Genomic DNA, 24,819 nt, shown 5'->3' on the forward strand with positions numbered 1-24,819 from the left:
TCCTTACGCATGTTCTGATGTAGATACATTGTAACGAAAGTATCAGTTGACGAAACTGATGGAAAAAGTTAACCATTGATGATGAGGCTGTGTTTGAAATAGATGTGTATCTTTGAAACTGGATATTTCTTTAATTAAAGAACATAGCAATACAATTTTTGTGGGTAATAATTCAGAGGACGGTAAAAACATAACAACGATTTCTTTTGTTTCAGTATTGTAAACAAACATGGCGTTATCGTTGGAGCAATGGAAATGGGTGTAAAAGTGTTACTGGAAAGCAGAGAATGTGAAGTACGGGGACGTTGGAGGGTTGAATTTGGAACACCACCACCAACAAGGTTAACAATTACAACAATCCGAGATAAGTTTGATATCGAAGGAACAGTGGAGGATGTGAAGAAGGGACCCTGCGGAAGAAATAAATTTTCAACAGACAATACAATTGTTTGTGCAGTGATCCAGGCATACACACAATCCCAGAAGAAATCTGTGTGGCAATGCTCTCGTGACACTGGGATCTGCAAAAGCAGTGTTCATAGAATTTTGTGAGCACAAAAATTTAAGCATTACATTCCAAGAGTTTTCCATGCTCTTAATGAGGATGATCCCGATAGACGCAGTGAATTTTGTGAGCGGGCCATTAACAGATCTGAAGAAGAGTTATGTTTCCAAGATCTAATTCTTTGGTTGTATAAAGCGACCTTTAAACTTAATGGAACTATTAACCGCCATAATTGAGTGTACTGGGCCGGTGAGAATCGTTATGTAACCGAGGAAAGGCATTTCAGTCTACCAGGAGTATCAGTCAGGTGTGGTCTGTCTTCTACACTGTTAACCGGACCGTACTTCTGCTTCTTTGAAAACGCCGTCACATGCGACTCTTCCTTAGAAAAGATGCGTATGATAACTCCTGGTCTTAATGGCTTTTTTGAAAATGAAGAATATTGCTTCCAACAGGATGGGGCGTCACCTCGCTTTCACCCTAAGAGGACATTTCTCAATCATACAATCCCTGCCAGATGGATAAGATGAAGAGGGTGTGTGCATTTCCAACTCGATTTCCTGATTTAACTCCTGTAGACTTCCATCTGCAGGATATTCTCAAGAACACAGTTTACACTGCAACACCATAAACAATAGATGATCTTAAAAATGTTCAAATGTGTGTGAAATCTTATGGGACATAACTGGTAAGGTCATCAGTCACGAAGCTTACACACTACTTAACCTAAATTATACTAAGGACAAACACACACACACCCATGCCCGAGGGAGGACTCGAACCTCCGCCGGCACCAGCCACACAGTCCATGACTGCAGCGCAGATGTTCTTAAAGAGCAAACTGAGCAAGCCTGTGCGCTATTCCATTACGAACAATACAGTTAGCACGTCGGTCTGTTGTAAGTCGTTGTCGACGGTGTATTGCGGCGGAAGGAGGTCATTTTGAACATTTATCACCTTCAATTGGAACTTAAGGTGCACCACAAACATTGTACTGTATTTCTATCTTATTTAATTAAAGCAATTTTCAGTTTCTAAATGTGTATACATTCTTTTGGGACACCCTGTATATCTCGAAATTGGATCGAACTAACGTATATAGGGGCAGTGACCACAAGAATTACGTTTATCATGCAGAGAAAGAAAATCCGTCTTTTACAGCTGTATGTTTATTTTGTTTTTAACCAAACATGTCTCAGTAAAATAAACGAGCCTTGCATGTGTTAAAAATCGACTTCTACCGCTCACTAAATCTCTCTGCTCATCGTATCCTAGGAACGGGTTGTTGTCTTACGAGACGTATCGTAGTCTCTCGCTGAACTGAGTTCAGCGCATGCGCGCTCCCACTTGTGTCCAATGCATGCTGGCTGGTTGGCACAGTAAATGGGGTTGCTCAACGAGGACTGAGGTCAGGTTTGTGGTATTTTGGATGGCTGTGGAAAATGGTCAGTATTCACTTGCAGCCAAGGACTGGCTTCCAAGGCGTTTAAGAATTACTGCTTCCCTCTGCCTTCATGATAGCGGGCTTGTCTCTTAACAGTTCGCACATTCCTCATTTCTGCTGCGTCAACAATGGATGGTGAAGTGTTGGCAGAAGTGCCAACACCGTGTTGCTAAAGGAGGCCGAAATGCACGCGTTTAATTACACGCAGACTGGCGTGAGGTCTGGAACAGGTCAGAGAAATAAGACTAGCAAATAAAGTACGTAGTTGATGTAATACTTAACTTTAATCCATAATTGTAGAACATCGCTCTTGTGTATACATGCTTCACAATATAAATATCAAATGCTATGGCGCCTTGCTAGGTCGTAGCAAATGACATAGCTGAAGGCTATGCTAACTATCGTCTCGGCAAATGAGAGCATATGTGTCAGTGAACCTTTGCTATTAACGTCGGCTGTACAACTGGGGCGAGTGCTAGTAAGTCTCTCTAGACCTGCAGTGTGGTGGCGCTCGGTCTGCAATCACTGACAGTGGCGACACGCGGGTCCGACGTATACTAACGGACCGCGGCCGATTTAAAGGCTACCACCTAGCATGTGTGGTGTCTGGCGGTGACACCACAGATGGTGTGTTGTCATTGTTTACTTACTACCAAACATAGGCGCACCAAAAAAACAGTGAACGCCTTTTCTTTCTTAAGTGTAAGTAAAAGGCTGATTGTCTTTCAGATTCCTAATTCACTGAGCAAAATGCAGATTTGGTCCTCACGTATAGATGCTGCCTAGCCTTGATCAGTGACAGAAATTAGGGTGGTGCATAAATTCGTAGTGCTTTTGTTTTGCATGTTGGTATTCCGGTTACTATTGTTTATTTATTTATTATCATTTTTATTTGTAGTTCAGTGTTCCTATTTGAGTTTATAAATTGTCATTTTGTCCATTTGGAGATAGTGGGTGGAGCCGTGTATGCTAGAAAAGGGAGTATCAAGTGGAGAAATCGTAACATTTTCGACATATTCGTCTGTCTGAATTCAATAGAAGGCTGACAGCAACGGAGGCAGCCGAAACATTTGCTCTGTGTATGGGAATAATGTTACTGGGCAGAGCACGGCAAGAAAATGGTTTGCTCGTTTCAGGGAGGATCGTTTTTACATTAGTGACTCTCCACGTTCAGGAAGGCCTTCGGGGTCTGACGAAGATCGTTTGAAAACATTAATCCACAATGATACACGTCAGTGTACTCTAGAACTGTCAGATGTGATAAACTCTGATCATTCCACCACCGTCTTACTATTCTTTTGGGTAGGCCGGGAGGCAGCACAGACTCCTAACCGGATTTGGACGGCGCAGACATTTAATAGCGAATTGGGGACTTGCCGAAAATCCCAGGTGTGGCTGTGGAATGGAACATACGAGGACCATATTTTAAGTCCTACATCTACATCTACATCCATACTCCGCAAGTCACCTGACGGTGTGTGACGGAGGGTCCTCTGAGTACCTTCTATTCCAGTCTTGTATTGTTCGTGGAAAGAAGGATTGTCGGTATGCCTCTGATTTTATCCTCATGGTCCCTTCGTGAGATACACGTAGGAAGGAGCAATATACTGCTTGACACCTCGGTGAAGGTATGTTCTCGAAACTTCAACAAAAGCCCGTACCGAGCTACTGAGCGTCTCTCCTGCAGAGTCTTCCACTGGAGTATATCTGTCATCTTCGTAACATTTTCGCGATTACTAAATGATCCTGTAACGAAGCGCGCTGCTCTCCGTTGGATCTCCTCTATCTCTTCTATCAACCCTATCTGGTACGGATCCCACACTGATGAGCAATATTCAAGCAGTGGTCGAACAGGTGTACTGTAACCTACTTCCTTTGTTTTCGGATTGCCTTTTGATAGGATTCTTCCAATGAATTTCAGTCTGGCATCTGCTTTACTGACGGTCAACTTTATATGATCATTCCATTTTAAATCACTCCTAATGCCTACTCCCAGATAATTTATGGAATTAAGTGCTTCCAGTTGCTGACATGCTATATTGTAGCTGAATGATAGAGGATCTTTCTTTCTATGTATTCGCAGCACGTTACACTTGCCTACATTGAGATTCAATTGCCATTCCCTGCACCATGCGTCAATTCGTTGCAGATCCTCCTGCATTTCCGTACAATTTTCCATTGTTACAACCTCTCGATATACCACAGTATCATCCGCAAAAAGCCTCAGTGAACTTCCGATATTATCCACAAGATCATTTATGTATATTGTGAATAACAACGGTCCTACGACACTTCCCTGCGGCACACCTGAAATCACTCTTACTTCGTAAGACTTCTCTCCATCGAGAATGACATGCTGCGTTCTGTTATCTAGGAACTCTTCAATCCAATCACACAATTGGTCTGATAGTCCATATGCTCTTACTTTGTTCATTAAACGACTGTGGGGAACTGTATCGAACGCCTTGCGGAAGTCAAGAAACACGGCATCTACCTGTGAACCCGTGTCCATGGCCCTCTGAGTCTCGTGGACGAATAGCGCGAGCTGGGTTTCACACGATCGTCTTTTTCGAAACCCATGCTGATTCCTACAGAGTAGATTTCTAGTCTCCAGAAAAGTCATTATACTCGAACATAATACGTGTTCCAAAATTCTACAACTGATCGACGTTGGAGATATAGGTCTATAGTTCTGCACATCTGTTCGACGTTCCTTCTTGAAAACGGGGATGACCTATTCCCTTTTCCAATCCTTTGGAACGCTACGCTCTTCTAGGAACCTACGGTACACCGCTGCAAGAACGGGGGCAAGTACCTTTGCGTACTCTGTGTAAAATCGAACTGGTATCCCATCAGGTCCAGCGGCCTTTCCTCTTTTGAGCGATTTTAATTATTTCTCTATTCCACTGTCGTCTATTTCGATATCTACCATTTTCTCATCTGTGCGACCATCTAGAGAAGGAAATACAGTGCAGTCTTCCTCTGTGAAACAGCTTTGGAAAAAGACATTTAGTGCTCCGGCCTTTAGTTGTCATCCTCTGTTTCAGTACCATTTTGGTCACAGAGTGTCTGGACATTTTGTTTTGATCCACCTACCGCTTTGACATAAGACCAAAATTTTTGATGTATATGATTTTCCTGACGGACGTCTTAATGTCATCCACGTAATAACAACAGACAACGCCAAAGATTGTCTACGAAATTCCATGTTTATATTGCAGTTGTTTATATTTGTGTGCCTTGTTGCTTTTTGTATAGTTTAAACATGTATTCTGTAGTCTGGGTGTGGAACGCAAAACAAATAAATAAATAATTCCACCATCGTGCGATGTTTGTATTGCATGAGGAACGATCAAAAATCGGGTGTGAGAGGGCCGCATGCTCAAAGCCAAAATCACAATAATCAGCAGGTGACCATATGTGTACCTCTGCTTCCTCGTCATCAATTGGCTCGTGAACAACACCAACCATTCCTATCCTGTACCGCTACTGGTGACGAGAAAAGGTGTTTTTATGCTAACATAAGGAAAAAGAAGGAATGGCTGAGCCTAAACAAAGCAGCAACTCCCCGTACAAAGATCGGTGCGCATCCACAAAAGATGGTGTTACACATCTGTGGGAACAGCGACGGTGTGGAGTTCTACGAATTGCTCCATCGAAGTCTAAACATCAGTGTTGACATTTCTGTCAGCAACTGAGATGGCTTGCAGGCGAAATTCAAGAAAACGACCAGGAAGACTGTGTGAAGTTGTACTACTCCGCGATAACGTCCACCCACATTCTGCTAGCCTGACAAAAAACACTGTACAGAAATTAGGTTGGGAAGTCATTCCACGCCCACCTTATTCACCTGATCTTGCTTCGTCAGATTTTCAGCTTTTCCGCTCTCTGTCCAACAACCATCAAGAACTTCCAGCCGGCCGCGGTGGTCTAGCGGTTCTAGGCGCCCAGTCCGGAACCGCGTGACTGCTACGGTCGCAGGTTCGAATCCTGCCTCGAGCATGGATGTTTGTGATGTCCTTAGGTTAGTTAGGTTTAAGCAGTTCTAAGTTCTAGGGGACTGATGACCACAGATGTTAAGTTGGTTGGTTGGTTGGTTGTTTTGGGGGAAGAGACCAAACAGCGAGGTCATCGGTCTCATCGGATTAGGGAAGGACGGGGAAGGAAGTCGGCCGTGCCCTTTCAAAGGAACCATCCTGGCATTTGCCTGGAGCGATTTAGGGAAATCACGGAAAACCTAAATCAGGATGGCCGGACGCGGGATTGAACCGTCGTCCTTCCGAATGCGAGTCCAGTGTGCTAACCACTGCGCCACCTCACTCGGTAGATGTTAAGTCCCATAGTGCTCAGAGCCATTTGAACCATTTGAAGGAACTTCCTTCCCCGACGAAAATGAGCTCCGAACATGGCTCTACGAGCTTTTCGCGTCATAACCACGTGATTTCTACAATCACGGAATCGAAAAGTTACTTCAGCGTTGACAGACTGTTATAGATGGCGAAGGAGAATATATGAAGGGCTTATTTCAATAGTGGTAAAAGCGCATTTTTGTTCATTTTGAGATACAGAGTCCTAAAGTCAAATGAGCATCTGCAGTTGCGATACCAGAAATATTAAAGCATATGGCTTCTTGCTAGAGATGAAACTTTCTTTCTGTTTCTTTGGATCATTAATTTCAGAAGATTTGTAGGCACAAAAGTGGAGGTAATGGACTTTTACCACTATTGGAATAAGCCCTTCATATTATTGATGACTCTGTTACGTGTAACTGTTGTGTTTGTTAAGCTTATGGAAAAACGCTATGAAGTTACGCACCAACATAATATATTTATCCTACAAGTGGAACGCATTTGTATTTATGGTAAGCGGAGTTCAGAATGCAAATATCAATCAGCAGCAGCGGTTCGATGCAACTCTCAAAAATTTTCGAGGAAATCGACTTTGAAGTTTCCCGTCAGTCTTTAATATGCTAAAGCAAGGTCAATTTTTTTCTGCAGGTCTTGTGGTTGTGTGATAGAATGCTCGCCTACCACGTGTGTGGCGCAAGTTCGATTCTCAGCGCTGCCAAAATTATAGAAAAAGGTGCATGTTCCATGAACATTTCCGTGAAGCGTATGTACATAAGGATGAAACAGAATTTAATTTGCAATTGTTTAGTTTAAACAATTGAAAGCCTTCTACTTACGTTTCAAATCTAGACTTTAATGATAAAATAGGAAGGTACTGTTAATCAGAACTCAGAGAGAAGTTGTGATCTAAATGACTATAAATTTGTTCATTCTTAACATCACAAGACAACAAAAACGACTAAAGAAACGTCGATTTTTATATGACAAAAGCTTTCACTAACATGGGGTCCATGGTAGTCAAAGTGATCAGCTGGGGATCGACACACGACACTAACTGGAACACTAATCACTTTATCTGACTTCATACACGTGGATCGAAAACTTTTGACAATGTTGACTGGAACACCCTCTTTCAAGTCCTAAAGGTGGCAGGGGTAAAATACAGGGAGCGAAAGGCTATTTACAATTTGTACAGAAACCAGATGGCAATTATAAGAGTCGAGGGGCATGAAAGGGAAGCAGCGGTTGGGAAGGGAGTGAGACAGGGTTGTAGCCTCTCCCCGATGTTACTCAATCTGTATATTGAGCAAGCAGTAAAGGAAACAAAAGAGAAATTTAGAGTAGGTATTAAAGTCCATGGAGAAGAAATAAAAACGTTGAGGTTCGCCGATGACATTGTAATTCTGTCAAAGACAGCAAAGGACTTGGAAGAGCAGTTGAACGGAATGGACAGTGTCTTGAAAGGAGGATATAAGATGAACATCAACAAAAGCAAAACGAGGATAATGGAATGTAGTCGAATTAAGTCGGGTGATGCTGAGGGAATTAGATTAGGAAATAAGACACTTAAAGTAGTAAAGGAGTTTTGCTATTTGGGGAGCAAAATAACTGATGATGGTCGAAGTAGAGAGGATATAAAATGTAGACTGGCAATGGCAAGAAAAGCGTTTCTGAAGAAGAGAAATTTGTTAACATCGAATATAGATTTAAGTGTCAGGAAGTCGTTTCTGAAAGTATTTGTATGGAGTGTAGCCATGTATGGAAGTGAAACATGGACGATAAATAGTTTGGACAAGAAGAGAATAGAAGCTTTCGAAATGTGGTGCTACAGAAGAATGCTGAAGATTAGATGGGTAGATCACATAACTAATGAGTAGGTATTGAATAGAATTGGGGAGAAGAGGAGTTTTGTGGCACAACTTGACAAGAAGAAGGGACCGTTTGGTAGGACATGTTCTGAGGCATCAAGGGATCACAAATTTAGCATTGGAGGGCAGTGTGGAGGGTAAAAATCGTAGAGGGAGACCAAGAGGTGAGTATACTAAGCAGATTCAGACGGATGTAGGTTAAGTACTGGGAGATGAAGAAGCTTGCATAGGATAGAGTAGCATGGAGAGCTGCATCAAACCAGTCTGCGGACTGAAGACAACAACAACAACAACACGTGGATCCCGGTTATAGCTCAAAAACTACGCCACCATTAAGCATCTATATTGTACCATCCCAAAAAGAAAAATATGGTTCGAAAGAACAGGGTGCTGAGAAACATATAATGGAGCCCTGCGCTGTAGCGGGGAATACCTTATCCTCCTGCTGGTCAGGGCGGCAGACCACGATGCTTTCGGCGGCTGAAGTCATGGACGGTCGCAATCTGTTATTAATGGCGTGCGCCCGGAAACGCAAAAAAAAAATGGTTCAAATGGCTCTGAGCACTATGGGACTTAGCATCTATGGTCATCAGTCCCCTAGAACTTAGAACTACTTAAACCTAACTAACCTAAGGACAGCACACAACACCCAGCCATCACGAGGCAGAGAAAATCCCTGACCCCGCCGGGAATTGAACCTGGGAACCCGGGCGTGGGAAGCGAGAACGCTACCGCACGACCACGAGATGCGGGCCCAGAAATGCAAATATGCGGTCTCGCGTTTAGTTAATTCGGAACACAGGTACTTTGCTATGAGCCTGTGAAACCCCGGTGGATTCCAGTGTGCAGGTGAACCCGTTTGGTGGACTGCCACGTGCCACGACTATGCATGACGGCATATGTCAAATGTTTAGACAGCCGACTCAAGACAAGTAAGTACACCCACGCATCACTTGCTGTGTGTGTGATGCTAGAAGCAGTACCTCTGATGGTTCTGAAGGTGACAGGACAGGCTCTAAGTGGCACACTAGCAAAGGACACAAGTCTCACCATTTAGGCAGAGACTTGCAGTTCTTTACTTCCTTTCTGTCCACTTCCTTCTCAGCTCCGTAGCAAAGCACATTTACATCTTAGACTTCCCCCACCTTAGCACAAGCCAATCACGAGCTGGAGCCCAGCATTCGAAACTGGGAGAGTGACCTTTTCTCTGCATACACAGATTTGACCAGTCAGAGACTTTAAAGTTACTTGGGAGAAAAGGATAAAAGATTTAGCTTCGCGGCCTCTTTCCCACGCGTTTGCCATGTCTTTTGCTAACAACATGACCAGGATGGAACTACATCCATCCACAAAAGCTTGTTATCTCCCCTGTTGTGACCATTTCAAAGTTTCCAAAGAACAGCCATAAACTTGCTAAAAGACTTGTGCTTTCACAAATATGTTTTGTAACAGAGTCTGGACGTCTGGGCGCCAGTGGGCCTGTCCCACGGAAATTCGCAGAATGCTCACAGTTGTTTTGTCGGCTTCCTGACTAACTAGGGCCCATCCTCTGCTTTACTGCCAGTCTACAATGTGTTTGCCATTGCAGTGGCGACTTCTCGGCACTAGTCAGTCTACCTGGACGCAGCTGCATCCCAACTGGCACCAACCAACGTGCCTGCACAATGAGACCGTGGAACTCAGTCATCAGGAAATGTCTCCCCCAGCTTCTGCAGAAAAAACGAGCTTCCCTCGGCCCACCTTCGCCGTGTGCTTTTACTGTAGTCGTTTAAATCATCACCCTATTCCTTTGAACGCAGGTAAAGCTTACTGTTATTCCTTCCCTTGCAATAAAGATCACATTCCCTAAGAACATGAAGCGGCATACCATTGAATTAGAAGCGAGAGTGCCCTGCAGCCTCTCACAATCTTTTATTAAAGGTCAGTAATTAAGAATGCACATTCGCAATGAAAACTGGATTTTTGTGTGTGATATGTAATTATAAATAAGAACGTGCATTTTCTATAACAACAATTGGATATCTGTTAGTTAACATCTACTGCGTGAATTTTGTATGTAAATGACGTAGGTATTCGAACTGAACGAAAAAAGAAAAAAATGATGATCGAAACAAGACTCGAACAATTGATTGCCAGTCTCAAGCAGTATTGACTTTTTTCCATCTTTATGTGTTTCAAACTTCACGGTATTACAAGTAGGGCTGGCACCTCTGTTTAAAAATTTACATCATCCGAGAGTCGAACCTAAACCCCTATGTGGCAGGCGAGCATTGTATCACACAGCCACACGGTCTGTCGAAAACATCGTACTTGCTTTAGCATATTAAAGACTGCCGAAAACTTCACAGTTGTTTTCTTAGAGAATTTCTGAGAGTTGCAACTAAATGTTTTTAAAGATTAATTCCTTACTTCAGTTCTGAATTTTACGTAGCATATTTGTTTATTTACAGAGTTTACGATCACATTGGAGCACTAAAATTAAACATTTCTGCAATGAATAAGTTTAGATCTTAGCAGTCAACCATTTCTTACTTCCCAAAACTTCTTGATTCGAAATGATTTGGTGGATAATTCTTCTGCAGATATGACGTATTTCTTCCATGTCTTGAATTTCAGTCGTATGTCTTTGTTCTTTAGCAGCAGCTTCTCTTCTGTATCCTGTTTGATGTTTGTTAATGTTCATTTCTTTTATATCCATTTATACTTCTTTAAAAGAATTGTTTTTTGTCTTACTGTTCCAAAATGTGTTTCAGGAGTCTAGTTTTCGGTAAGCGAGAAATGTAACAAAAAATGCGCCCCTTCTGTTTCGTATTGTATCAAAAATGGATTTACTTTCTTGATCAACCACCGAATTGTGCAAGAGTCTTAGCCGACCATTAACGTGATATTTAATTGATAACTGTTCGGAATATTCTTCTATCAACTTTCTTTAATTTATCAGTTGTTGCTTGAATGTTTAGTCTAAGCAGTATTTCACTTGCATACGTTGCCTCCAGTTTTTCAAACTGTAAATGAAATTTTTAAAAAATCACATGTGCAAAATTTTAAAATTTTTTAAAAATGTTTTGAGGTGCTGTTCTGTCTGGATCAATAACTGTCTTACGGTGGCTATTCTAATACTTGCTTGAAGTAGACAAAATGATTATTAACAGTTTTCTGACAGCCGCAGAGCCCTATAAAGATTGTTACAGGTCTTTTTCATTTCTGATTCAGCACTTCACCGCCCCACCCCTCGCCCCAGATCCGAATGAGACGGAAATCGGTTCATAAACAAACAAAAGACAACAATTTCTGAAAAATTGGATGATTTGTGCAAGGAAAGAGCTTCGCAAATTGAGGAAGTCAATAACAAGTTGGTCCACCTATGGCCCTAATGCAAGGAGGCATTACTTGAGATTTGTTAGGTGTCCTCCGGAGGGATATCGTGCTAAATTTTATCGTTAGCCCATTTGATCGTCAAAATCCCAAACTGGTTGGAGGCCCCTGCCCAAAATACTGCAAACGCTCAAGATTGGGGAGAGGTCCAGTGACCTTGCTGGCCAAGGTAGGGTTTGGCAGGCACAAAGACAAGCGGCAGAAACTCTCGGCGTGTCAGTCGGGGTAGGTTTGCCATGAAGGACAACAAAACGGGGCACAGAAGATTGTCCGCATACCGCTGTAATGTAAGGGCGCTGGAGATGACAACCAATAGGATCCTGCTATGAAATGAAGTGGCATCCAAGACTGTCACTCCTGGCTGTCGAGCCGTATGGCCGGCGACAGTCAGGTTGGTAATCCACCACTGTCTGGGGCGTTTCCAGACACTGGTCAGGGACTTGTCACTGAAAACAGTTCTACTCCAGTCAATAATTCCAGGCAGAATGTATGCCTGACACTGATGCAAATGGACTTTTTGATGGACAGAGGTCAATGGCAGTCAGTTCAAGGGGGTGCTCAATCCACTTTCTGTCAGCCGCCTATTGATGGTCCTCGTAGTCATCAGATCGATGGTAAAAATGAACCCAAGGCTCTAGATGCCTCTCTGGTGATTGTTCGGTCCTCACTTTCCGCCATCTCTCTAACTCAACCACTTCCTTCTTGACGCTGTGTTCGCCAGTCTTTCACCCATTCCTGCGTAGATTGTCGAATAGCACCATCGCTCTTATTCAAATATCGAGCGATTCATTGGTTGCTGCAAGTGGTTTCTTTGATCCCACATACACGTCCTCTCTCAAATGCTGACTATTCTTTACGCTCCAGTCTGTGAGACATGATTAGTACCCAACTGAGTACGCAGAAACGAAATTCGTAATGGCTTTGTGCTCTGGTATCGACATGTCCCCTGTTTACCATCCTTGCCAGCTGCGTGGTGAAATTCCGCTGCGGTGTGACACATTCATCTACCAGCCGCTAAAGTTTACGATTTCACAGTTTTCCTCAATACCTGTATGAATATCAGTTCTGTGAGCAATCGGCATATCACCTTAGTGGTGCATAGTTTTTGTTGTCTTAGAGTGTATATTTGTTGTGGTTTGTTCTTATTAATGACTGGGTTCTATTGGAACACACACTACACAACAAATGCCATATCAGTTTCCTTTTTCCTTCTTCATGCCGGTGTTACTTTCTTTCTCTCAGAATGAGCTCTGTTCCTACCCTCAGGCCGAGTGGTCCTTTGCTTTTCTATCTTACCGTCACACACTATATACCTAAATATTGTCCTCTCAAACATTTCCAGCTTCATTCTGCTTCTCTCGAGTCATCTTCCACTGTTACAATACATTTTACAGAATCAGTTGCAGTTTTACTGCAAGTTACATAAAATTCCAAAACCTGGTTGTTTCCGTTCTTTAATATGTGAATAGAATTTTAGCAAGCGTTTATTATTGGATCAAAATAAAAGTTGGTTAACTTTTTGAATTTCCGTATTTTCTCTTAGCTTTTATGTGCCTTGTTCAGTTCATTTTCGAGCTAAGGCTTTCTTGGCTGCATTTCGTTCTCCTTTGTGTCTTTTTTAAGATTAACCTCTAGTTGTAAATTGATTTTCTGCAAGTTTGATGGGTATTTCCGTATCTTCTATGCATCTTTTCAATGATTTCGCCTAAATATATGAACTGAGATACGCTTTTCCCGTATTTAACCTCTAGAACTTTTTATTACAGTGTTTATTTCATGTATTTAATGCTGGTGACATTGACATATGACCAAGGGCCAGTTTTGAATTCCTCAGTAGAATGTTTCAGTAGCTGTTTTATGTCCTTGCATCGTTTTGCAAGTCAACAAATGGTAACAGTTCTCTACAGTATCCTCTGTATTACAAATTACACATTTGGCGAGTTACTTAAACAAAATCAGTGCAAGTGATCACATATCAAGTGTGACCTGTAATTGATCTTGTTGGCGCTCTTTCGCTCCATGGACGTTGTAGGACAACTTTTCTGTTATGTAATGGGACTTTACACTTATTATTCCCAGTGTGCAGTGTCATACATTGTATATGATGTTTCTAAAACGTTCATTTATCAGTTTCTTTGCAGTGGTTTTTTCAGTGATGAATTATTTATTTGTTTTGTTGATGTAAGCTAGGTAGTCTCTCTCCATGAGTTTCAGCATGGCATGCATTAAATGCTTACTTCTTTTCCTACCTTACAAAACTAGGTTTAATTCTGATGATAGTTAACATTGTTGAATGTTCTTGTAAAGATCCTTTGTCTGCACCTACATATGCATGTATGTAGCATCTGCTGCAAATATATCGCATACTGTACTACAACGTGCCAATGTCAGTGAACACTGGTCTGCAAAGGAAATGCTTGTAAGGTAACTATGAATTTCTTGTTCTTAGCTCTCGCCGACTTCATTGTCCGCAATCATCATACTCCTTGTTCATTAAAAGCAACTTTATTTCCATCAATACCTCCAAAAGATTTTCAGGCTCATTACGATTTACCTAACTAAAACCTGGAGTGACTGAAAAAAAAAATCGTCCAGGGACATATCTTCCCTGAAATAATTTTGCTTCTAATTTAGTTTACATTCAATTGTGCTACTGTGCGTCAGTAATTATGATACACTCTTTACACTTCACAAGTCACTTCTATAAGGTCATGCCAGAGGGTACAGTATTTGACACCCACGTCCACATTCCATTTGCATGAGAAATGACAAAAAAAATTAAAAACCCTACTGCCGATATACCTCCGTACGTATCCTAAAATCTCCTACCACTCCCTCGTAGTACTTAAGACTGGCATACAATTAATGCAGCAGAACAGTCACATTCTCAACTTTAAAAATATTAGAACATTATGGTGTAACATGAAATGTATTTCTGGCAGAATAGAGAAGGAAAAAATGAAAAAAAAAAAATGGTCTCAGTGGGAAAGAGTCCTGTACTAATCTATCACTCATCATCCAACTTAAAACTATTTCTGTGTGTTGTCCCACAGGGTTTCCTCTTAAGAGTCCCTCCTACTTCTTGTGTATACCAATGACCTTGCATAAGTAACAGGCCAACTGGAAGATTAATGAAATTTTCACGAATATTAATAAATGGTTCCTAGCGAACTCTCGGTCATTAAACTCTGAAATGATACACAATATGCAGTTCAGAATCTGTAAATGGTTCCCCCTCCCCATTTGTTTAAAATGTGTTTAGTGTACTTTCTTAGGACTATAACTTGACAATTAATCCAACAGGGGGAATGCATACCACAGAACTGCAGAAGCACCTAAAAAAATCTTTATTTGAAATGTGGATGTTGTCAGATTCAGCTAATGTCATAATAAGAAAGCTAGCACACTTCACTAGCTTTCATTGCATAATTTCATATGGTATCATTTCTATGTTAACTGAATTATTTGTGGCATGAACTCAAAAATGTCCTGCAGAGCCCCTTTCATGGTACTAGTGGATCTAAACTGCTGCTTCCCAATGAACTTAATTTCTTAATAACATTTGCCATAAATAATATAATTCTTTTTTAAACCAACAGCTCTGTTCATGGAATCATTCCTAGAAATAAGAATAATCTTAAAAATACTTACGTTAGCCCAGAAGGGTGTCAGATATTCAGAAACACATATTTTCAGTATCTAGCCAGCAGCCGCAAAAAGTTTAACTTCTAATTGAGTCCATTTTAAGAGCAGCCTAAATGATTTACTGGTGTGTGGCTACTATTCCACTGTTGTTAGAACCAGTTGGTGTATACATTAATAATAATAATAATAATAATATCAAATAAACATTATTATGTAGAATCTGATTTCTGCCAGTTTACAGTCCAATACTGCGAACAAATGCAAATAAACTGATTTTCTGTTTGAAGATTTGTGGCTGCTGTAGCCTAAGTGTGTTGTCCATTAATGTTTAGTGGCAAGTTTGTTATTACCTCTTAAATGAAAACATTGTTATAGTTTGGCCTATTCTGAATCTATGAATACAATTCTATTTATAATCTGTGGAACCAATTTAAATAAAAATGCTCTTTTTCCTTTTTTGGAACATTATGTTACGTATTCCTGTTTTACAACTGATTTTACATGCTTGGAGAACTTATTACAAATTTAAAGAACAAAAACTAATCCCTATCTAATCTAATCTAATCTTGAATTTACTCTGCATGTTATGCTACAATTCTTCATTAAATTCACTGCCAAGCTTTGCTATTTTTTTGAATATGCTAAACTGACGTATTATGACCTACACATTGACGTCTGATTTCTTCTGACGACTAGTTAGTCTGACTTAATAAGGAATCAGAACACTGCAAAAAGTTCTCTAAAATAGGTTGCACTTTATCTTGTACATATTTTTCTTAACAAATTCATCACTTTTCCTACAATTACCTCAACCCATCAGTCTTCAATTTACCCCCTTGCTATTGACCTCATGTGTTCATATTTGAAATAAGACAAGTCCCAAACACTTCTCACTAATGCTGTACATTGGTACTGTCAGGTTCTATTGCTTGTTGGTATTATATTAGATGGAGCTACTACACAGTAAACAAGATGGAAATACTGGTTACCTGATTGGAATCTAGAAAACGAGCAGATGTAGAACTGCAAGAAGCACCTTCAAGATGACAAAGACACCTGTTGAAATAACATGAGCAGTAAACTGAACCATCATTCCAGAATGACACTTTCACTCTGCAGTGGCGTGTGCGCTGACATGAAACCTTCTGGCAGATAAAAACTGTGTGCTGGACCTGGAAGCCTCGTAACATTCCTTTGATACTGCACAACTCGTTTTTCATTTTCTTACACATATCTCCCTCTGACAAATTTGTTTATAGTCACTATAGAACAGCATGCATCGGCACATATTTTGGCAGTTACAATGGAAATGCAGTTATTTTTATTTTCAGATTTGCCCATATCATCATCTGCTTGCAAAACCAGTTTAGTTACATGAGCATCGATAGCATCTGGCATTCTGTAAGGAACACCATTTAAAATAGCAACTTATTTATTTTTTTAATCCAGTCTTCAGCCAACAATAACGTTACTTAAAAAACCTGTTGACTTAAATTATGTCTTTAGCACTATTTTTAAGAAGACTACTTAACTCAGAGAGTAGTTAATACCGAGCTATCTTTCCAATGAGATGTATCTACCATTGGAATCTGCTACATATTTTGTTTAGAAATTTTATGTTGGCAATGCATTAACTGTGTTGGCTAACGAATAATTGTGATTATTGTTTTGTTTACAAAATGAACACTTTACAGTCAGTGTTGTTATGAATTAATAGTAAACAAACTGAGTTCCAACTAACCAGCAATTTTCAAACAGTGTGTCTGTGGATATACAACCATGGATCACACAATTGAGCATTTATTACAAGTCCAAAATATACTTCAACATGACATGTGCCCAAAATTATGTCACAAATGGTCACTGTCTGCAGGATACCATGTATGGAAGAACCACAAACTGTCTTCCACATGAAGATTCTTCTTTTTCTTTTGTGTTTTACCACTGCTGTTTCATGCTTCTCCTTTGTGTGTGTGAACTCTTTTATTGACTTGGATAATAGATATAATTTCAATATCAGATAACATTATTGATACAGCTAGTTGAAAAAACAACTTTTATTTATTTTTGTTTAGTTATGACAGGGAAAGTCACTCACAATAAATTCTTGTTTTGGTCTTTCTTTGTCTTCAACTTTCTGCAAACAAAGACTACTTTTCACCAGACATGTATCACTTTTACATGTTGTTGGAGCATCTTCTGAGGCCATTCTGGATATATGGCATATGTTATGTCCTCTACATTTTGGTATTTTTAAATTAAAAACACACACATATTATATATATACCATATTTCCAGAATGACCACAGAAAATGTTTATAAATGAAAAATAAATGCATCTGGTGAAAAATGTTCTAGTTGCAGTAGGCTTATGATGAGAAAAAAATTATGTTTATATGTAATGGTTGCTGTGTTGGATGACCATGCTAAGAAACATATCTTGGTTTAATGGAAAAAGCACTCGCACTCCAAAATTTTTCCATTGAATAGATAGATTGTTCCTTCCTGTCATAAGCATCCTTGCCGACCTTATGCAGCATTTCATCTGTTTGCTTAGGAATATGACTGTTATTCTGTTTAAACTGACCAAATACACATTAAGTACCTGTACCATAAAGTATGAAAGGCTTTGAATTTTTGATTGAGAACTACTGTGAAGAGACAGTGTGTAATGATTGCACAGGAGTGATAAAGGTTTATGTCTCTGTCACTTAAGTTAACTTGCTAAGATTGATTAAAATGGGATAGGTTGAAGCATTTATTAAAGTAAAAAAAGTAATTTTAACTCCTTTCAACTTTATTGCAGCCCAGTAATCTCTTTACAGTCACATGTGGAGCTTTGCAGTTATTCACTTTTCTACACTATAATGAATTTAAGATCTACCAACAATGAACTGTCACTTTCTTGAAGAAGAGCTCAACAATAGGAATTAATCTGCAAATTTGCAACACAACTCATATTCTGCTTGAATATTTTTAAGCTGATTTTCTCAAGATGTGCATTGAATATTGAAAAATTAAATGCAGATAACAGATTTTGTTTATATCAAAGTATTTACTACACTATACTAAAGACTTTATACTCTTGAAATGTTATTACAAGATAAAAAGAGTACTAATATTAATGATAAAGATAATTTTCCAACAGTAACATTTATAACAATGACAATATAATTCTGAGAGTTTCTTCTCAGACTGGAATGAGATGTGGATACTGTAATACTAGAAGACACTGACTCAGACTATCAGCCAAGAATAAATTTGGAAATATTAGTTTGGATGTGTTTAGAGAACACTACGCTGCACTACAGAGCTACTATGCAAGTGCATCTGAAACAAGTGCTTAGACCAGAAGTATGTAAGGATGGTGGTAACAGATACATAAGCATAAAATATGTTTCAAAAATAGTTTCTAATACTCTGACTCTAATTTATCTGTGTAACATCACAATACCTTATATTGTTAAACTTCTCGAGATCCATTTTTATACAATGTACAGAAGAACATTTCATATACACAACTGGCCAATACTTTCTCTTATAATGGCACAGTGCATAAATTTTATACATCAGACTATTTACATTTTTACAGCCTTGTAATGTTATTGACAAATATTACACATTCCAAAATTATTAAAAATAGTCTGTTTACACAATATTACAGCTTACAATGTTATAACTGAAACAGTAAAAAAACCTAAGTGACTATGTAACTGTCAGTCACATCATTATACAGGAAACAATCAAGAGAGGAACATTCTACTTGACACAGCTCCATACACATACACCAGTGTCAAAATAACAACACATATTTTTGCCTGAAATTTTAAAAAAATTGTTGGAATAAACCAGAAAGCAAATAATTATGGAAGGAGAAAAGTAAAGAATTTAATAACAAGGCCTACTTAGGGTAGGCATTTTGGCACGATGAATTCACAAGGAAGACATATGTTGAAGTATTAATTTATTAGTATAAAAATAAACCATTTAGAGAATACTTTAGCAGTGATATAGCTGGTTTTCTCATTTTCAAATGGAAAATAAAGTCATGTTAAAGTATTTACACAGTAATGGAAATAAAAATTATTTTACAAGAGAAAATTCCTTCTACTATTCTTGGCACTGCTCTTTCCCACATTTAGATGCTATAATGTTGCCTCTGTGCTTTATTACACTGGGAATTCTTAAGACCTCTCAAATATTTCCAGTGTAAATACCTCCAATATGAAGAATATACTAAAAAGACATGAATAAAAATAATTTTATTTTACAACAAGCATAGCAAATCCTATTAACACGGAAGTTGTCTACATCATACCGTAAAAAACTATTATTGATGACACACACATTTTGGCCGCAGCTACAGCAGCCTTCATAGGTGTACAACATAATGTAGTACTGTATACAGACAACTTTCATGTTAGCTGACTGTAGCCAGAGAAGCCTATGCAGTTATACAATAAAATCTTTTCAAACATGACTCAATTGAATGACTGATAGGTTTTTGATGGGGGTTAAAAATTTCACCTCTCTTAAGTAAGGGTGTGTCTGATATGATTAAAAATTTACTATGAATAATATTGCACTTTTAACTGGTTTAAAATAATATCTTTCATTGTGCATTCAAAATACATATTGCAAAAATATAAGTGACACTTTACATAGAAATTAGCATCACTGTCTATAGAACATGCTAGATTAGAACATAATGAAAGCTGATGGAAGAAACTGTTTTCCTACTCAAGATAATGATTTTGCTTTAGTTTCCTTCTTAAATATTTATTGTATTTGTAGCATTTCCTTGTCTTTCTCTTATTCCCACAATTGTCTAATAAACTGCATTACACACCCCTAGAATTAATGGATTGTTAAAATAAGTCTTGATAAGGCAGCAACAGATTGTTTCTGATTCATATCCACATTATGCTTACAACACACATTTTCTTTATATTTTAGTAACGAACTGCATAATCAGTTTTATTGAATATGGAACTATGATACCCATCAAACAGAAACATGGACCACATATTTGATAACCGCTAATTATGTCTCACTTTTGGAATGAAAATTTATGATGAAAGCAACAAACACATTGTACCAGGGTCAAAAGCAAGCTATCAGTCACTAAGGACGCATACTAGGGGTGGGCAATTTAGGAAAATGAGATAGGAAAACAGTTTTCTTGGAAACACATAACATACCTCCTAAGTTGCCAAATAATTATTGTTACTGTACCTGTTGCTCGTGAGTGAGCGCAAAAGATAATATTCAGGCCTACAACCAATCTTGTCCACAGCATGCTTAAGCGACATCAAGTTGTTACCATGTCTCAGATACACAAATTATAAGCAGGAAATCACAACACAAGGATATGGCATCTGAATTTTTCCTTCGGTCTCCAACACTTCTAACACCTACAACATAAAATATTTCTCTTACCCCTCAAACAATCCATTATGTACATCAAACTCTGCTTCCTCATAGGTTCAGTCTCATGTTTCATAATATAAAGTATATCACAACAATGTTCACAAATATTAACAAAACAACCTTTTTTCACACCCACAACAGTCAGTTATGTCTCAGTCCACTGACGGCAATTGCACATAGAGTACAAGAACCAGTTTTTATCACAGTCCTATAGTTTTCGGGAACTAACACATTTCCACATATAACACAAGAATGCTCGCATCATGGGTTTGTTGTAACAAAATCAGTTTTTCTTCTGTCCAGCACACGCATGTATAGCCCTCAAGCACCAAACTGCTTATCATCTGCTTATTTCATTACTTGGGAAATGTCATGTTTGAAGTACTGCTGCAGTTTGGTCCACAATTTAAAAGGTATAAAATAAAACCCATTCCTGCACTCAAGCCAGAAAGACACATGGGAATGTAGATGGTCTTGTGATATATAGATAGGTGAAAGTATTAGTGAGGGAATTTGCTACTGGCACTGATAACACTTCTGTTTCTTGCTTATGTATTACCTCCACTAGTAAATACTATTCATAAAACCACAGTTAATAATCATCACTCACAGTACAGAGTAAATTAAAGTGTTTTTTTGTATAGGAATTCCTCTTTGCCTGTAGTAAATTTCCACAGAGTAACTTATCCAGTTGGTTCCTCTATTTCAAACTGAATACCTATGCACCTGTGGAAATTCATGTAACTGTCTTGTGGTACTCACTGTTACCAGCATAGTTGAATTGTCTCACCCCAGATGACTCCATTATGTGCTTATCTATTCTGAATCCAGTGTTGTTTCCAGTAGTATCAGGTAATGTATCAGTGAACAGTACAGTAGTATTTGCATGTCTTCTCGAATTTCTGAGTGTATGAAATGGTCAGTGGTGCAATAATTATATAGTATCCCCTCATCTTTCACAGTATTTAGAAGAGTTCATGCAAAGAAAAATCACATACTCTATGTTTTCATTAACTGTTCTTGCACATCGCGTAGAGTTCAAACCTGTAAGTGAGGAGGCTGATGACCACAGTTTAATGGCCTCTTGAAACCCTTTTACCTTATTTTACTAAAAGGACATTCCACATTACATTCATCTGCCCTTCTTTGTAGGTGTTCTTGACTGTAATAAGTCACAAAGCAAATTAGAGCAACAAACTGAATGAATTACTCTCTAACAAGTCAGAAAAGCATTCATTGCCTCAAAACAGCAGACTACCACAGTCACTTTCGAAGCAGAGATTGGATTCATGCTATAGAATGTCAAATCTTTTGCCACATGTGCTGCAACTTCATTTAGGACTGAATAATCTATACCTCGTTTCTGAAGAGGAGTGTGATGAAGGAGGAACATTGCTTGTATGTGATGTCTGAATGGTGCTGGCAAGTATCTCTTGAGGTTACAGTAGCACTTTGAAGTTGTTAATTCCAACGATAACATGGAGCAATTATAAGATGCAGGAACTAATTAGGACTCATCTAGAGATAAAATGGACAGGACCTATTGACTCACTTGCAGGCTTCAGTAGTTGGTTCCAGAGACTGATAGTCCAGAAGCAACAAGCAAGAGAGATTACAGCCCACTTGGAGCTTATTGGAGCAGTTGCTACACTACTTTATTACCAACTAGCTGGTCTGGACAGAGCTATCTGCTGGGCCTAATGGGACTAGCTAGGAAGGACACACTCTTGGTACAGACACAGCTCGCTGGAGAGAATGCTGTACTGGCCCCAAAGTAATTGACTGTAGTGTATACAGTGCCAATCCATATAGACATAGCTTGAGATGATAGATAACTATGAGGATGCCACAGAAGCCACGAATACAGTCTTATCTTCAGCACATGGCCAGTTATCCCAGGATGCACAGGTCATGCACCTGAAATTAGCTCCAGAGGCTGCCGTGCTGGTCCACTTCAATTTAGCAACAGATGGCGGAGAACTGGTTCAGCTTGACACATCTGGACATGACACAGTGCAGGAACAATCTGAGAAGATGCAGTGTGTGGAGGCTGCCTCATGAGCTGTCAACCTGGCCCAGTCTTTAGCAAGTGGCGTCTGGTTCCAGTATGCTGTGCCAGTCGTAACACAGATGATGCAGTGCCATTCCAGGTGGATTTAGCTGGAGAGGATGCGGTGCTGGTCCAGTTGAAGCTAGCTGGAGAGGATGCAGTGTGCTGAGGCTGCCCCGCGTGCTGTCAGCTCAGCCCAGTCTTCGAGGCGTGGTGCACAGACCAGTGCCAGTTCGCCCAGTTTCCGCCGGGCCATCACGACGAATTCGCCAACACCACGGCGCGCGCCACAGTGTGCTGGCATCTGCACTGTCACCTCAGACTCATCGGAGCTATCCATGTCGACACTATTGTCTACTGTCGAATGGCGCAGCCGCTTTGTCAGCTTGACGTGCAACCGCGAGACCTCTGCTTCCTCATCCAGCTCCACACCTTTGATGATGCCACGTGCCACTGAAACAGAAAAGTCTTGTCAAGCAATTGCCAACTGTATTTTGATCCAGAGCAAAGGATGTCGAGGCAGTAATGAGTTGGGTTATGGCATGGCAAATGTGACGTGGAGTTCTAATACTTTGTGTAAAAGGAAGACCACACTTATGGATGCACTCCTGATCATTCCTAAGCTAGGTTTATAGATTAGTAGATGGTTTGTTGGAGGGGGGAGGGGGAGGGCGGGTGTGGTACATATGGCTTCACAGATCTGATGTAGAAAACGTCCATTTGATAAGATACAGAGTTCTTACAAAGTTGGAGGTAAGAAATGTAAATTTACAGTGAAGGCTTTATTGGCTCATTCTGAGGGTTGAAAAATTAAGTCCATGAAGCCTTCACAATAGCTTACACATGTTATTCAGAATAAATGTGTTTGGTGTTGGATAAGCTGATGAATCAGTTCTCTCAAAGGCAGTTCTTTGAGTACTTACAAAATATACTCGTTGGCAGGTAACTGGCAATACTTTGACAGGCAATGGAGGAAGTAGAGAGAACAGAAGGGAGAACTATAGGTCAGACTCCAGAGGTATTATGAACTGTTGGGAACTTCTAAGGTGTCTTCAGTTGAAACTGATGATTTTGCACATATTGTTGATCAATTTTATATTTTTGTATTTTTGTATTGTCTACAATTTTTATTTGGTACTGATATCCTTGTGTGGTTGGTTTTCCATGTGGATATGAATGTAGTGCAATTCCATCTCACTCAGCAATGACACATGTAATCTAAATTTGGAGATACATTCTAATTTGGAGAAATTTGCTTATTTAGCAGGTTACCTGATGTGACAGACAAGATCAGGAATGCCCGAGCTATGGCACCTCATTTGTGGTGAGCTGCTATAGTGGTTAACTCTGCAACCATGCTTCAGTATCGGTACCAGTGCCAGTAGTAATGACCCATTCTTGCCATAGTCTAGTTTTGGGATGGGTTACATTGGTGGTTGGCTTACATCAGGGTTAGATTTCATTTTGTTGCTATTTTTGCTCATTCTATGTCACTTTTCTATATTTTACAAAGAAGGACTGGAAGTGCAACATATGACCTGTTTCAGCCTGCAGATGGTGGGACAATACATGGTGAAAAAAATAAATTAAATATGAGTTGTCAACATTAATATTCCACTGTTGATACTGTTCTTCACACAGAAGGAACACAAATTTGAAAGGAAAGTAAAGCATATTTATTAGCCAATATGCAGAGGGTGAGAGCAGACAACAAGGCAACAGGTGAAGGGAAGGTGTGAGTTGCAAGCAAACTACAGAAGGCACACCATAGAGTATGCTGCACTAAATAAAGTATCAGATAATGTAATGGAGAAGATGTGAGAATGTACACTGCCAGTTTGATAAGATAAATGATTAAAACCAACATGATTATGAAGGAAATGAAACAGAAATTGTTTCATAAATATTAATTAATAAAACATGTAGTACAGTAGAAAACTTTGTTTTGGGCAGCTAACAGCAGACATATTTCGAGAAATGCCTAACACAGTGCTGTAGAGTATTTCTTATTTATAACGACCGGTTTTGGACCTTCATCCAGGGAGCTATATCAAGTATAATAAAGAAAAACAATGCAAAATGACAAATAGCAGGAGTGCACACAAGTAACTAATCGTTTTTGTGTTGCAAAATAAAAGTTTCACATGTCGTAC

General features: G+C 39.5%; 1 protein-coding gene across 1 annotated transcript in view; it reads right to left on the bottom strand.

The window, feature by feature from the left end:
- Positions 1-17,962: 17,962 nt before the first annotated feature.
- The window catches only part of LOC124619964 (meteorin-like protein), a 306,024-nt gene continuing 299,167 nt past the window's right edge, over positions 17,963-24,819 (bottom strand). Inside the window, exon 5 of the mRNA XM_047146625.1 lies at positions 17,963-23,119. Within this exon, the coding sequence (XP_047002581.1) occupies positions 22,809-23,119 (311 nt within the window). The 3' untranslated portion in view covers positions 17,963-22,808. The remainder of the gene's footprint in view (positions 23,120-24,819) is intronic.

The sequence above is a fragment of the Schistocerca americana genome, chromosome 6 (genome assembly GCF_021461395.2).
Source record: "Schistocerca americana isolate TAMUIC-IGC-003095 chromosome 6, iqSchAmer2.1, whole genome shotgun sequence".
Classification (NCBI taxonomy): domain Eukaryota; kingdom Metazoa; phylum Arthropoda; class Insecta; order Orthoptera; family Acrididae; genus Schistocerca; species Schistocerca americana.